Raw genomic sequence first — 17,263 nt, 5'->3', positions numbered from 1 at the left:
TATTTGAAGATTTCAAAGACTGTAACAATAGTAAGTAGAACATGTTGTATGAAATTCTGAAGTTTCCGGGTTTATCTACAGTTTGTGGAGAAAGCTGTCCTTAGTTGAAGGATTTTAAAAGAAGGCAGTAAATGAGACGGAAGTGAGAGAGGATAAACCCATGTTATTTGAGCTGTACATTGGTAAGCAGCTACAGTAATCAAGGCGAAATTTTGGAAATGAATGAATGTTCAGGGAGCTCTCCATAAGTACTGAAGAGAAATGTCTCACAGTTGGGCAAAATCAACCCACAACTCCAACACTGGTGGCCAACTTGGGTGGACACCGATTGAATTCCGATATAAGGAGACATCCTCTACCAAGTGCCTTTCATGATAGATAAGCATGTAGAGGCGTATGATACCCTCTTGCTCTTCGTATGAGAAATTATCCCTAAAGGAGGATGTGAGAACAAAGGCCAATGGTAGAGATTTCCAGGATTACAAGCCTTGAAATTATTTAGGGTTAGCTGCAATACTGCTAACTTCATGACAAAACCCTGAAAGGCATGATCGAAAGTCAAAGATGGTATCCATTACATTATTACCATGGGCAGTGCATGCAAGTCAATGGAGTCTGGAGAACTTGCAGCAACATGTTGAAAGAGTTGGAGCTTTTTGGAAACTGGCAGAATCAAATAGAGTACAAGCAGAAGAATTTCTTTCATCTACATCTACATGGCTACTCTGCAATTCAGATTTAAGTGCTTGGCAGAGGGTTCATCGAACCACAATCATACTGTCTCTCTACCATTCCACTCCCGAACAGCGCGCAGGAAAAACGAACACCTAAATTTTTCTGTTCGAGCTCCGATTTCTCTTATTTTATTTTGATGATCATTCCTACCTATGTAGGTTGGGCTCAACAAAATATTTTCGCATTTGGAAGAGAAAGTTGGTGACTGAAATTTCATAAATTGATCTCGCCGCGATGAAAAACATCTTTGCTTTAATGACTTCCATCCCAACTTGCGTATCATATCTGCCACACTCTCCCCCCTATTACGTGATAATACAAAACGAACTACCCTTTTTTGCACCCTTTCGATGTTCCCCGTCAACCCCACCTGGTAAGGATCTCACACCGCGCAGCAATATTCTAACAGAGGACGAACGAGTGTAGTGTTGCATCTTCTAAGTGTCCTGCCAATGAAACGCAACCTTTGGCTCGCCTTTCCCACAATATTATCTATGTGGTCTTTCCAACTGAAGTTGTTCGTAATTTTAACACCTAGGTACTTAGTTGAATCGACAGCCTTGAGAATTGTACTATTTATCGAGTAATCGAATTCCAACAGATTTCTTTTGGAACTCATGGGGATCACCTCACACTTTTCGTTATTTAGCGTCAACTGCCACCTGCCACACCATACAGCAATCTTTTCTAAATCGCTTTGCAACTGATACTGGTCTTCGGATGACCTTACTAGACGGTAAATTACAGCATCATCTGCGAACAACCTAAGAGAACTGCTCAGATTGTCACCCAGGTCATTTATATAGATCAGGAACAGCAGAGGACCCAGGACACTTCCCAGGGGAACACCTGATATCACTTCAGTTTTACTTGATGATTTGCCGTCTATTACTATGAACTGCGACCTTCCTGACAGGAAATCATGAATCCAGTCACACAACTGAGACGATACCCCATAGGCCCACAGCTTGATTAGAAGTCGCCTGTGGGGAACGGTGTCAAAAGCTTTCCGGAAATCTAGAAATACGGAATCAACTTGAGATCCCCTGTCGATAGCGGCCATTACTTCGTGCAAATAAAGAGCTAGCTGCATTGCACAAGAACGATGTTTCTGAAACCATGCTGATTACATATCAATAGATCGTTCCATTCGAGGTGATTCATAATGTTTGAATACAGTATATGCTCCAAAACCCTACTGCAAACCGACGTCAATGATATACGTCTGTAGTTCGATGGATTACTCCTACTACCCTTCTAAAACACTGGTGCGACCTGCGCTATTTTCCAATCTGTAGGTACAGATCTATCGGTGAGCGAGCGGTTGTATATGATTGCTAAGTAGGGAGCTATTGTATCAGCGTAGTCTGAAAGGAACCTAATCGGTATACAATCTGGACCTGAAGACTTGCCCGTATCAAGCGATTTGAGTTGCTTCGCAACCCCTAAGGTATCTACTTCTAAGAAACTCATGCTAGCAGCTGTTCACGTTTCAAATTCTGGAATATTCCATTTGTCTTCCCTGGTGAAGGAATTTCGGAAAACTGCATTCAATAACTCCGCTTTAGCGGCACAGTCGTTGGTAACAGTACCATTGGCACTGTGCAGCGAAGGTATCGACTGCGTCTTGCCGCTTGTGTACTTTACAGACAACCAGAATTTCTTCAGATTTTCTACCAAATTTCGAGACAATGTTTCATTGTGGAACCTATTAAAGGCATCTCGCATTGAAGTCCACGCCAAACTTCGCGCGTCTGTAAATTTTAGCCAGTCTTCGGGATTTCGCGTTCTTCTAGATTTTCGCTTGCTTTTTCCGTTGCCTTTGCAACAGCGTTTGGACCTGTTTTGTGTACCATGGAGGATCAGTTCCATCTCTTACCAATTTATGAGGTATGAATCTCTCAATTGCTGTTGCTACTATATCTTCGAATTTGAGCCACATCTCGTCTACATTTGCATAGTCAGTTCGGAAAGAATGGAGAGTGTCTCTTAGGAAGGCTTCTAGTGACACTTTATGCGCTTTTTTTAAATAAAATTATTTTGCGTTTGTTTCTGGTGGATTTGGAAGAAACGGTATTGAGCCTAGCTACAACGACCTTGTGATCACTAATCCCTGTATCAGTCATGATGCTCTCTATTAGCTCTGGATTGTTTGTGGCTAAGAGGTCAAGTGTGTTTTCGCAACCATTTACAATTCGCGTGGGTTCGTGGTGTAACTGCTCAAAATAATTTTTGGAGAAAGCATTTAGGACAATCTCGGAAAGTGTTTTCTGCCTACCACTGGTTTTCAACAAGTATTTTTCCAACATATCGAGGGAAGGTTGAAGTCCCCACCAACTATATCCGTATGAGTGGGGTATTTATTTGTTCCGAGACTCAAATTTTCTCTGAACTGTTCAGCAACTATATCATCGGAGTCTGGGGGTCGGTAGAAGGCGCCAATTATTAACTTAGTTCGGCTGTTAAGTATAACCTCCACCCATACCAATTCACACGGAGTATCTACTTCAACTTCACTACAAGATAAACCACTACTGACAGACATAAACACTCCAACACCAATTCTGCTTAATCTATCTTTCCTGAACACTGTCTGAGACTTCGTAAAAATTTCTGCAGAACTTATTTCAGGCTTTAGCCAGCGTTTTGTACCTATAACGATTTCAGCTTCTGTGCTTTCTATTAGTGCTTGAAGCTCAGGGACTTTCCCAGCACAACTACAACAATTTACAACTACAATTCCGACTGTTCCTTGATCCAAGTATGTCCTGTGTTTGCCATGCACCCTTTGAGATTGCACCCCACCCTGTACTTTCCCGAGGCCTTCTAACCTAAAAAACCGCCCAGTCCACGCCACACAGCCTGCGCTACCCGTGTAGCTGCCAGCTGGGTGTAGTGAACTCCTGATCTGTTCAGCGGAACCCGAAACCCCACTACCCTATGGCGCAAGTCAAGGAATCTGCAGCCAACACGGTTGCAAAACCGTCTGAGCCTCTGATTCAGACCCTCCACCCGGCTCTGCACCAAAGGTCCACAGTGGGTTCTGTCAACAATGCTGCAACTGTTGGCACAATTTTAGTTCTGAAAAGTGGGAAAATTAAACAGATAACAGATATTCTTCTTAAACACACAATACTTCTTGCTGAAGTACAAGAAACAAGATTTATGTATGAGCATACCTTTGAATCAGAGTGCTTCAGAATTATCAAAGGAAAAGTAGGAAAAAGGGTTATCAAGAACGTCCCACAGTTAAGAACAGCTGTCGTTGCCAGATGCAACATTTTAGATGCCATAATAGATCCCAGTTGCATAAAGCAGTATGTCCATGCTGTCCTTCACACGCAATGATTAGGTATATGCAGCAGTTAACACCCACGCACCAGTCAGTCGGGCCAGTAAAGCAAACAGAAAAGAAACAGATAAATCTTGGGAAGAACTTTAAGAAAATTCCAAAGAAATACACTAAAGCCTAACACTACTGGGGGATTTTAATGCACAACTAGGATGAGAGAAAAAATTTTGTCAGCAATTACGCAGCTCACAAAAGGACAAACAAGAATGTCAAAAGACTACTAGAACTCTGCAGAGTAACCAATCTAGTACTGAAATCCACTGCCTTTATACATCTCTCCACAAAATAGAAATCATGGAGCTATCCAATACCCAATTTTGGTGAATGTCAAAAAGATCATGTTGCAATATCCAGAGAATCCTTCCAAGAAATACAGAATGGTAAGGTCTTAAGATATGCAGATATGGTTTCTGACCACTATGTATCAAAAACCAAAATTAAAGTCTGATGAAGAAATACCAAGGGACAAGCCAAACCAAGAACTCTGAGATACGACACTGAAAAACTCAAACAAAGAAGAAGTCTTAGTGTAAAACTGGTAACCTAGTAAATCACAGCCAATTGAAAGTCTCTCATTCAAACAGTAAAAGAAATAATTCTCTTGACCAAAATAAAAAGGGCATATGGGATGAGATGAAAAAGGCATTTGGAATGAGATGAAGCAGTCACAAAAACAAAACACATGGCAAAAATTGAATGAAGCCAAGAATGCAGAAAACTGAAGTTCCCTTGCTACAAGATAATAAATGGCCAAAGTGGTCATCAATACCAAGGGAAATTATAATAAAAACCAATTAAAATGAACACACCATGACTTCAAAATGAACAGTAATAGAAGTTACAAGACTTTTAAAAGAAACTTCAGCTTCAAAGAACAAAATGGGAAAATAGCAAATAATAATCAAGAAAACTGCAAGATTTTAATACGGTATCTTGAAAATTCACCAAATTCTGAGTGTCATGACTCAAAATTTGGCTTTTCCCAAGAAAAGAATCAATACAGGGACACTCATCTCTCAATGAAATGGTAAACCAAAGACATCATCAGATCCCTCAAAAACAATGTGGGGAGGATTCCATAACAGCAGAACTTTGGAATTATACAAATAGTAATACAGTTTTGGATAAGATAACCAAAAATTGTATAAAATATTTGGTTAACAGAAGAGATTCCTGGAGAGTGGAAGACAGCCTTGGTCCATCCACTGCACTTAGCAGAGGTGATAAAACTGATGTGAACAACTATGGGAAATTTCTCTTATTATTAAAAGCACTATTAGAAAAGACAGAACAAAAATTCTACCCTGAAACTGGTGAGTATCATTGTGGTTTTAGCAAGAATAGATCATGTTCATAGCAGATCTTCAATTTAAAGTCAATTATAATGAATCTGAAAAAGATCGAAAAATTTTATAATCAGTTCAGGAAAACCTATAAATCAGACAATAGAAAATCACTGAAATTCTCAATGAACTGGGACTGGACAGTAAAACCACAGATCTAATTAAGCAAACTTTAACAAATACCTGTTCAAAGCTCAAATGAAAACAGAGGTGAAATTTCTGGTAGTTTTGAGATCAACACTGGAGTTGGACAAGGAAATGGTCTCCTCCTGCTTTTCTCCATGTTTTAGAAAAAGTTGTAAGGGAATGAAGTATGCAACAAGGAGAAAGCCGAATCAAGGAGGGACTTAGATTAGGTTACAAACGGGACAACCCACAAATTGACTGTCTAGTGTTTACAGACAACATAACTATTTTTGCAGACTCGATGGAAACAGCCAGTACACAGATAGAGCAGCTGAAAGAGCAGGATTACAAATCTCCTTTGAGAAAATAAAACAAATGACAAACATTAAAGCAGCCCTCAAGATGATGAGAGCTAAATACGGAACAACTGAAGGAACTAGCAAGTTCAAGTATCTACGAGAAGTAACTGAATGAAACATTTTGGGGAAAGAAGCCAATAAAGTCAGAACGAATAAGATGGAGACAGCGTACTGCCTCAATAAGTGTGTAGGTCTATATAACAAGAAATCAACATTCCTCAATGATAAAGTGGATTAAAAGGTGTGGAAGTAGGAGGTGCTCAATCAAATTCTATGTAGGCCTAGAATCTGATAGGGTACCCTGGATTTTGTTCCTTTTTTTCCAGTTTCAGCTGTTTCTGAATTCTGCTGACACTAAATTTTAATAATCTTTGCCATGGTAACAGAATCAAGAAGGGGTTGTACTCATGGGCTTTCCTATATAGATGACCAGAATTTATTTAGGTTTTATGGGGCCTTGTTTGAGATATTTCTGCAATGGTAGTATTTATGACTTAGGCCTAATGCATTACTTTTCTGAGAGCCAATTGTATTTCACCGAGATCCCCTCTATTCATAGCCTTATGCTTTGTTTCACACACACATGCAATAGTCACTCTTTCGTCATAAGATTCTTTACAGTGACTGTATACCACAGGTGGCCTTTCTCATAAACTGTTCTATTAGGTCCATATATGCCTAAAACCTACATTTGCTCAACTGTTCTTTCAGTGTCACAGTTAATCTAAATCATACTGTCCAGAGTTAAATGTTTCAAGTGGCTCCCTGACCCTGATACTACTGTCTCTTTATTTAGTTTATTGAACATGTTAATTTTTCCATGCTCAGTGGTGCCAGTTCTAAGGTGGACATCAGCAAAGCAGCAAAATCGTTTTTTACCATTAGTTCTACCTAACACGTTTCCATCATCAGTGTTCTAACTTTGTAGGTAGGTAGTTATCAGAGTGACCTCTTGGTAAAATTTCGCAGGACATCACCTCACATCCATCACATACGAAACTGTAATCATCCCAATCTGATGTTGAATGATTAAAGTCTCCTCCAGTTATGACAATATGATTGGGGAACAAATGAACTAGTTAGCTGTGGTTTCCTCAATAAGCGAATAAATGTGATGTTATACGAACACAACTAACCTATGCCACAATGCCAAGCTTACATATGCATCTTGAGGTGGTTTCTCTTTATAAAACCACACTATTAGAACCCGTGTTTGGTTTAGTGACAAATATGTTTCAATGATTATCCCTTGTGCAAAGCAATTTCTTGTTTTGCATTCAGCAAAAACGGAGCGTGTTGCCTATGCCAGTCCATGGCGTTTTGCAGTTGTAGAAACCCCAACCAACCAACAAAAAGAAAATGTTGACAACACACCATATTAAAATCTCAGCAATACTGCAGAGACAGTCACCGGCATAAGCAGCAGTATGTTCTGCTAAGTAAAATAAATGGAAACATCTCTGAAGACAGTTTAAACACCGCAACATGTATTCGTGAAGAGAAAATAAACAAATGAAGTTTTGCTCAAGGCGGTACCTTCCTACCGTATCTGACGTTTACACAACCCGGCTAATGCAGATTTTTGTTTTTAAAAATCCATTTTTGCGACCCACTTTGGTACACCCACACAGCTCGGGAACTGAAACATTGTTCACTAATTTTTATCTAGTACCAAACTACGTTAAATTTTACATGCAACTGATTTAGCATACAACACTTCCAACATAAAGTAAATGTCAGGGAAAGTACTGCCGGCAAGTGAAAATGTACATCTATCGGTAAGGTAGAACTTCCATCGTGAATGTTTTGATTAGTTAAGTTATATCTTTCCACATATAGTTTCCAAATTTTACGCAAAAACTGAATCGCAATCCGTCTCACAGCGCACACTTTTTTCTTCCTTTATTGTAATTTTCATCACCTGATACAGGCGGGTTGGCAGCAGCTTAATCCGCTGTTCTCCAGCCTTATGGGGTACAATAATATGATATAGGTGACATAGACAATACAAAAAATGGCGGGCAGAGAAAGTAGTTACAAAAAACAAAAAACAAGAAGCCGTTCACGTTGGACGATAAAAACACTAACACTTGGTGACACGGCGCACAAAACACGGAGAACGGCGACGGCACATGTGAACAGTTGAGTTGAAACTGCACGAAACACAAAACGAAGCACACACACTAAACACTGATTGCGACACAGCGCACACCAACAGTACTTTGCTTTATTTCATTTGGGTTCAGAACTAAGGCTGTGATGTTACTTGTTTACGATTTAGACAGCATGCAAAGATATGACAGTAGCGAAACAAATGTTTGGAATCTTACGTGCACTTGCTGTTAATTTCGGCAGTTCAAACGATAGACAGAAGCTAAATGAAGCAACGTATATTGCATAAGAATACATTGTTTTGTAAGTATTTGCATTGTTTTGTAAGTGTTCCTGAGGAAATTTCTCATGATGCGCATCACTTCGACAACATAGTGTGTTGGTATTGCTGCCACTGAAACAATAGACAGCTCAACTTGTCACGACGTTCAAAATGAGCGGAGGTGGCAAAATAACAAACAGTAAGAAAGGGCTGGGTTTAAACAAGAACTAAAGGGTATGAAGTGGTTCGCATCAATAAATAATGAGCACACCGTATTCATATTTCCTTGTTAAGCCATTTTGACTGTGTTCACTCACTGCAGCAAGGAATGAGCTAATGTCATTGCGATCTCTATGTTTAGTATTATCATTCTTCTTGCGGTGAATGAGTAACAGACGTGAATGATTTGTTGTTTTAGTTTACTACTGCTCACACTTTGTGGTTGTTGAAGGGATAAGCGTTTTTACATGTCTAGATTTTTCTTATTTTTTATGTGAAAAAGGAACTATTTTTCGGAAGTTTCGGACGCTTGCATAGATTTTCGTAAATTACTGGTATTTTGCATGTTATATTTCATAATAATTCGGTGTTTGTGATTTACAGTTACTGTAATTACGTAACGTGTCGTGTCTCTCCTGTAACAGGAGTTTAAACTTTCCTTTGACTTGTACCAAGTTTACTGTTATCGCAACAGATATCTCGTTTTTGCCAGTAAATCGCTTTAGTTCCAAAAGGCTGTTGGTAACTAATGCCTGTATAGTATCGGAATCAAAAACTCAAAGAGAATTAGCAAGCTTAGTGTAAAATTATTTATTTACTATTCTGTATGTTATTGCACCAAGCACTTTTTTTTCTGTAAAGCATTGCACCTGTCGTATTGCAGACTCACTGTGTTTACTGTTTTCAGGCAGAGGATGATATAGTTGCAATTCATAAACAGCTGGTCACCCTGAATACTGACAAGCGATTAGAAGCTACTGTGAATGTCTATTATCAATATACAACGGCATGGCTGACCTTGGAAAGATAGACGGATGTTAAAAAAAATTGTTAAAATTGATCCCTGAGTGACTTTTGGAATCGGAGTGTTTTCTCATCAAGCTCTTGCGCAATGATTTTACTTCCGCGCATGAGCCAAATTCTTCCGACTTCTTTTTATAGCCATGATGATGTACGTCTTCTTTCTTGACCGTATCGTTTAGTTTTAAAATGATGAACTTTTTTGTGAGCATTGCTTAATAAGGAGAACGAAACTTAGTTATCTTCCATTTGCAACTATATTCTTGCTATAAGTACAGCTGCGATATAATGCTTTTGGTGTATTTATTAGCTCCGTAATATAATAACTTCTGAAACTTTCTGGCAGATTAAAAATGTGTGACGGACCGAGACTCGAGCTCAGGACCTTTGCCTTTCGAGGGCAAGTGCTCTACCATCTTTTCTTTTCAATCTCATTTTGTTCGTTGCATCTGTTCGGGGCGGACGTCGTAAGACATCCGTCCAAGTTCGTTGTTGATCGATTAACTAATTTTTTTTTTATTACAGAGGGCAGCTAACCCTCTGACCGAACACGATAATTAAACTTCTCACTGGAGGGAAGACTTGAACGAAGGACCTCTCGTTCCGCAGCTGCTCACGCTAACCACTGGACCACAGCGCTCCTTTATTTACTAGTTTCTGTATTCTGTATAGTGTTTGACGCAGTTACCGGAAAATAGCCACATATGGGCGTGTCTACGCATACTATTTACTACTTTCTGTATTCTGTATAGTGTCGACGCAGTTAGTGGAAGGTAGCCACTCATGGGCGTGTCTACGAACTTCTTCGCCACTGATTCAAAAGGCGCGCTGCATCAGGGCCAACATCGAGTAGCCTATAGGTGCGTCTTATGACGTTCATAGTGGGGGGAGACGCTTAATTAAATTAGTTGACATGTGCAAGTACAGCAGTATAATAACTTTATGGCTTGTAGTGAGGCAGACTTACTATGAGGCGGGGGTGTAACTGTAACTAGTTTTGCCGTAACATTTGTGAAAAATAAGTGGCATGTCGAAAGAAATATCCTGAATTGATCCTCCGAACAGTCACTCTGGAAATGGTTAGTTTTATCGTGACGAAAGATGTTGAATATCTCATTTATTTCGTTGCCCCATGCGCCCTCATGTTACGTAGTGTGCTACAGACTTCGGACAAAATGTGCTAAAATTTACACTCAATATGTTATGGTTTGTAGTACACTCCAACAGCTGCATATAATATTTGTCTCACTGATTAGTTCATGTGTTGCAATTAATCATAACCAGGACATTTACTGTAATAGGTATGCTTTTATAGAATAAAAATGGTGACACAGCAAATAAGACTTCACGCCTTTACAAAATTAAAAATTGTCTTCAATAGACATTATATCGCACTTGTGGAGAGCTTATTGAAGAGCTGAAGGCCAGTGTGGTATGCTCCCTTTTGAAATAATTGTAGATTTGCATGTAATTCAAGTCTTTACAGTCTCCAGGATATATTAAGCAACGCAGTGTTAGAATCTAAAGTTCTGAAAGTGGTTTTAGCAGAAGTCTCTTAGTTTGTTTCAATTAATTATCCTTGTGGCACTTTCCTGCATTCTAGAATTGCAAAGGGCAATTGGAGAATTACCCCAGCATATCACATCTTGTCTTAAGTGAACCTCTGTTTATGCATAGCATGCACTTAATCAGGCAGTAATTTTCCTCGCTTTCACTTTTCCTAGTGTGGTATATGATGCTATATAAAATGTAATGCATCCAAAATTTAACGTAATTTGCTAGGGGGGTGGGGGGAGGGGAAATCATTTAACAACATATCAGCACTACACCAGCCTGTACAGTGGTCTGAGTAGCCTACATTACAGAAGTGGAGCTTTAAAAGCTAACTAAAATAACATACCTTGTTTTACCATAATTCTGTAAACTTTGAATATGTTAGGAAGATCGATCAATGCCTATTAAAGCATAATTTCTTGTTTATTTTATCTTCATTGATACATGTTTAGGTTGTGTTACACCACCACCACCATTTCATTTATTTCATTCGCAGCACATACAGTTGTGCATATTACTGTCACCTGCTGTATAGTTGTAATTTGAATATGTTTTGTTATCTGTAATGTTTGTTGATGCTTGGAGTTTCATGATGTCAAAACTCTTTGAACTATGCTGGGAACATGCACTTATTCACTGATTAAGGTATTAGAGAGAGAAAACAAGAACTTGTATTGCTTAAGGCAGAATCTCCAAAACACACTTATTGCTAAAGTAAACAGGGATGCTGATAGTGAGCTTTTATAAAGAAAAATCAGCTAAAGGAATGTGTAAACTTCCTTTAGTGGAGTAGATTAGTTGTTTTCGTTTGTTTACTACTTCATTGATCCATCCAAAAAATCTTTCCCGATTGTGGGATACAGAACAAACTCAAGACAAAAAGTAACACAACACAGTAAAAATGCTGTGTTATTTCAGAAGATATGTAAATTTTAGCTTTACCCACAAAAGATCTTTCAGTACGTGCAGCAGATGCACTTTCTTGTTTCACGTCTCTTTTATGACAAATGTTTCAAAAATTATGCTGCTCAATAGAAGCAGTGATCTAATGAGAATGCCCTTAGGGTTTGACAAAAGGATGTGAATGATGATATGATTTTTAACTTATGTGGAAGCTTATTGTAAATTTGTATACCAGGGTTTAGTGTGGAAGTCTTGTACGCTGATGTTGGTAGTGACTGGATACGAAGCTTTTTCTTTTGCCTTGTATCATGCTCATGGATATTAAAATTTTCATTTGTGTCTTCTAAATTCTTTCTAATTTACTTAGATTTGTAGTATGCACTTGCAGGGAAGTGGAAGGATTGATGTCTTTTCAAAGATTGCTACGTGGAATCTGTTTGTCGGGCACATTGCATTGCTCTTACTGTTCTTTTCTGGGTTCGGAAAATGAGTGAAGTAGGCAGTGTCTTATCCCAGAATATAATCCTGTACAGCAGGAAGCCATGGAATTGAGCAAAGAAGGCAGTTTGGATAGTACTAAAACTTACTTTCACTGAGAATAATTGTAGACTATAATATATTTTGATTAGTGTTGCGTTTATTTTGTTTATATGTGCATTGCAGTTGAAGCTATTTTGAAGCCATATGCTTAAAAACTTTGTTTACAGAGAAGATAAAATTTTGTTAGAATTTGTTGTCACACGTGTGTTGCATGCATCATGTTTTAAACAGAAATTTAGGAATGTTGTTTTTTTGGTGTTTGTCAGTTGTATATTCCCCTCAAACCATTTATTTAGCTATGCTGTTGTTTCATTTGCAGCTTGTTTATATGCCGGAGAAAGAGGATTTGCGCAAGAATATATATGCAAGGGACTCCCTGTTTGTATTGATTTTTTAATTTCTGCATCTGAGAAATGTTTTTTTTTTTTTAGTTCATGTTTTATTTGTATTTTCTGTTTCCTGTTCCTCAAGTATAGTGTGAATCATTTTAGTGCAGCTCCTCTGATGCCATATATTTTGAGTCTAACAGTATGTTGTGATCCAGTATGTCAAAAACTTTATGTAAGTCTAAAAAAATGCCAGTGTCACAGTTTTTGTCCATTATTTGGAGGGCATTGTGTATAAGATAATAGGTGGCAGTAGTTGCTGAATTATTTTTCCTGAATCTGTGCTGAGTATCAGCGAGAATTTTGTTTTTCTCAAAAAATTTCATTAAACTGTTACACATTAGTTTTTCTATGATTCCACTAAAGCCTGATAATAAGGCAGCGGGTCTCAAGTTTTCTGTACTTGACTAGTCTCCTTTCTTATGAATAGGGACCACTTTAGCAATTTTTTAAACAGTTTCGAAATGTTCTAGTCAGGGAAGATGAATTTACTATATCTGCAAGAGGCAGTGAAATGTTTGTAATACATTACTTTATTATGCAATCAGGAATACCACATTTATTGGCTGCATCAACTTAGTCATATTACTTCTCAATCTCATCAAGACCTGAGGGTAGGGTACAACTCAGGCTGTCACTGTTATCTTCATTCAACAAAATAGTACGTATGATAATGAGTAACTACTGGGGTAAACAAAACAGTCTTTTTGTGAATGTTGCTCTCAGTGACAGGTAAAGTTAGTTGCTGTTCATAAGCAGCTGAAGTTGTCCTGATTGCTAACTGCTGTGAGTGGGTTTGCTGGACAAACTACCAAGAAGGTACCATAAGTACCTGATGTACAATTTTCTCCCTTAAGTGCTGTCTCATTTCCAGGAGATACATTACCCATCACTACATGTTGGCTAGACTGTGTGGGGAGTCACTGGCAGGTTCGGACCCTACACATGGGAGACAGCAACCAACGTCTACTCGTGCATCACAGATGGTACCTTGTACCACTACTAGTCATTTCCTTTCCTGTTCCACTCAAAAACAGAGTGAAAGAAATACTGTCTAAATATCTCTGCACGAGTCCTAATTTCTCTTATCTTGTAGGTCTTTATGTGAAATGTATATTGTCAGCAGCAGAATGATTCTGCATTCAACTTCAAATGCTGGTTCTTGGAATTTTCTCAACACTGCTTTGTGGAAAGAGCATCATCTTCTCAAGAGAGATTCCCATTTGAAACCATGTAGCATCTCTGTAGTACTTACGTGTTTATTGAACCTACCGTTAACACATTTAGCAGCTTGCCTCTGATTTGTTTCAGTGTCTTCCTGAAATTTGACTTGGTGGGGGTCCAAAGCACTCTAGCAGTACTCAAGAATGGGTCGCACTAGTGTTCTGTATGAGGTCTCCTGTATAGATAAGCTACACTTTCCTGAAATTCTGCCAATAAACTGATATGAAGCGTTTGCATTCCCCTCTACTGTCTTTACATGCTCGTTCAGTTTCACATCCCTTTGCAACATTACATTTACATATTTCATTGACGTGACTGTGTCAAGCAACACACAACTAGTGCTGTATTCATCTGCATAAATTTACATTTTTCTGTATTTACAGCAAACTGCCATTCATGAAACCAGATAGAAATTTTGTCTAAGTCATCTCCCATCCTCATATAGTCGCTTCACAACACCACCTTTTCATGCACCAGTATCATCAACTAACACCTGCAAATTGCTGCTCACCATGTCTTGTAGATCATTTAAGCCTAGTTTATGTGACAACACTGACTTGCAACACTCATTGTGTGAAACGAGTTGCATGCAAATGGTTTCGTATATGTCTGTAGATACATTGCCATCTGTGTACACTTCAGTTTTGTTGTTTGTGAGTGCCATATATTCTTGTCTAAAATGAAAGTTTTGGCAGCTGCACGAGTTTTGGTGGAGTTAATGCTGCTCTGTGTGAAATCGCTGCATAAGAAGAAAGATAAAAAAATTAAGAAATATGTTTGGGTTTGCAGGTGGATTAAGAAAAGACATTAGCTTGGTTGCTCTGTGACATTGCTAAAAGAAATTGTAGTGGAAGACCCAAGAAGTTATTTTAACCACCTCCGAATGACACCAGACCAGTTCATTTATCTTTTAAAAACAGTGAGCAATGCAATAAGGAAAAAAGATACTGTAATGCTTGAAGCATTGTCGCCAGAGCTAAAGTTACAAATTACATTGCATTTCCTGGCAAGTGGAGATTCATATTATTCACTACAACACCTGTATTGTGTTCCTAAGTCCACAATTGCCAAATTTGTTCCAAATATTTGTGATGCCATGTAATGGGACTTGCAGAATACATGAAGTTGAAGCATAACACTGTTTAATTATTTTTTAAATATTATTATTAAAGATCAAAAAAATACATTTGCAGGAAGACCACACCATTACAATTTAACTTAATTCATTGTGACATCATAATATAAGTGGATGGTTTCTAACTGTGACAGCCCTTCTTCCATAACTAGTATTTCCTCAGGAGCAACTAACTGTTCCGAATGGACCTGTTCTTTCTTTTGCCGTTGGGCCAAGAAAAGCTTCCGCTTATAGGTAATTAGGGACTGGATTCCCTTAATCAGTTCTATGTTATATTCTTCTGGCAATTTATGCATTTGCTTCATAATGCTCTTGCAAAATCTGACAATTTCATCTTCATCATCAGGCTGGTTTGTAATTGACCTTAGTACATTGACAGCATTTTCGAGATGCTGGAAAGTATCTTCTACATGTCTTTTCTTTGTGCTGTCTTTTGATGCTGACTGGAAGCTACTGTTGCAAGGTTGAACACTCACATGGTCATTGACTTCGTCCATGCTTGATATGGATGGAGATTGTGGTTCATTTATTAGTGTGTCCTCCAATGCATACAGATTTTCATCTTCTTCATTTTATGTATTAGCATCCTGGACGGGAGAGAATGAGACTGTTATAACCAGACTTGTGATACACCTGATCATAATTTAGTATCATTCTTATGAACTGCAGTACTTTACTTTTTTACAGGTACCCCAAACTGAAAATGAATGGAGGGACACAATGAAAAACTTTGAGGTTACGTGGAATTTCCCATGCTTTGGTGCAGTAGATGGGAAACATGTAATGATTAAATGTCCACCAAAAACTGTTTTTCAATTCCAGAATTATAAGGGAACTTTCAGCATTGTTCTTTTTGCTGTTGTAGACAGTAACTACTGTTTTACTTATGTTGATTTAGGCGAAGCAGGGAGGGCATCTGATGGTGGCATTTTTGCAAGCTGCACATTAAAATCGGCAATAGAATGCAGAACTCTCATATTTGATGAAGCCTTTCTCGAAACATGGTCCACTCAGTGTAAAAGAAAAAATATTCAATTACAGACTTTTGAGAGCTCAACGTGTTGTAGAAAATGCATTCGGGCTTCTCATGTCAAAATTTCGCCTTTTTGAAAAACCGATACCACTCTGCCTACAAATAGTGGACAAAATTGTCAGGGCTACTTGTGTTATCCACAACTGGCAGAGAAAAACAGCTCCCCAACAATATTTACAGCCCGAGTAGATTGATCAGGAGACTGTGAAAAGTGGAATTTATCAGCCAGGGACATGGAGGAGTATAAATGCTGGGGGGGGGGGGGGGGCTGATAAACACAAAGCTACAAGCCGGCAGCAATAATTATTCAAAACAGGCTGCATTAAGAAGAGCATGGTTTGCAGACTAGTTTGTTACAGATGGTGCCGTACCATGGCCAAATTTAAGAGTATGAAAATATGTAGCAGTACTACAAACTGTGAATGTTAAGCATTGATGACTTTTTAAATAAATTAATATTGAGTAAATAATTCGACTTGCCGGATTTGTGTATCCCTTTCTCTTGTACACAATTTTCCTTAAAAATGAATCAGCCATCTCAAACCATGGGATTTTCGTCTTGTAGATGTGGGCTTTTCCACAGCCAGATGTTTTGCTTGCCTGCATTTTTCTTAGTTAATTGGTATATGTGCTCCAAATTGAATGTATTTTTCTCTGCAGCTCAGACGTCATCAGTCTTTCAATGTTTAGCTCTCGTAGTGCAGCAACACGTCGCTGCTTGTTTTTGTAGTCAGCATGATTAAAATCCCACAATCACTTATGCATAGTGTAGATGTCCAAAAAGTGAAGAATTTCTTCCATTCCCCACTTCATATTTCTGTTTGTTTACACTGTACTGACACACCTAACCTCAAATCATGTGCAACTAGTGCCATCAAAGTTGGAGCGAGCTGAAACTGCTTAGTTTCACAATCTAGTTGTGCAAACGCAATCCATGCATGCGCAGTGGTCAGGTAACCCCATTGCATGCAACGTCGTGTAAACTGAGATTTATGGGATTAGGGAACCAGATTGGTCCTATTGCACCTCCCTGGGGCAGTCTTGATGACACCCTCATCTCTGACAAACTCTCGCCAGAGGTTCTATTACTTAAGAAGTCTTTGAGTTACTCATATAGCCTGTACAGGTACCACTAAAATTTCAGGTTACTATGCCACTTAAAACAAGTCTGAAGTGCTG

The 17,263-nt window shown here is 38.6% G+C and overlaps 1 protein-coding gene and 1 long non-coding RNA gene across 10 annotated transcripts in view; one reads left to right on the top strand and one right to left on the bottom strand.

The window, feature by feature from the left end:
- Window positions 1–8,184, bottom strand: part of LOC124717289 — a 79,975-nt gene extending 71,791 nt beyond the window's left edge. The window contains exon 1 of the long non-coding RNA XR_007005731.1: window positions 8,004–8,184. This is a non-coding gene — a long non-coding RNA (uncharacterized LOC124717289). The remainder of the gene's footprint in view (window positions 1–8,003) is intronic.
- A 2,023-nt stretch (window positions 8,185–10,207) lies between these two features.
- The window catches only part of LOC124717006 (zinc finger protein 239-like), a 303,476-nt gene continuing 296,420 nt past the window's right edge, over window positions 10,208–17,263 (top strand). For all 9 annotated transcript variants that reach the window (XR_007005695.1, XM_047243641.1, XM_047243637.1 and 6 more), the window contains exon 1: window positions 10,208–10,388. Coding sequence is in view for 7 of the 9 variants with exons in the window: in XM_047243641.1 (XP_047099597.1) it covers window positions 10,386–10,388 (3 nt within the window). In the remaining 2 variants the exon portion in view is untranslated. The remainder of the gene's footprint in view (window positions 10,389–17,263) is intronic.

The sequence above is a fragment of the Schistocerca piceifrons genome, chromosome 9 (assembly GCF_021461385.2).
Source record: "Schistocerca piceifrons isolate TAMUIC-IGC-003096 chromosome 9, iqSchPice1.1, whole genome shotgun sequence".
NCBI lineage: Eukaryota > Metazoa > Arthropoda > Insecta > Orthoptera > Acrididae > Schistocerca > Schistocerca piceifrons.
This window is presented reverse-complemented; position numbering and strand designations above follow the sequence as displayed.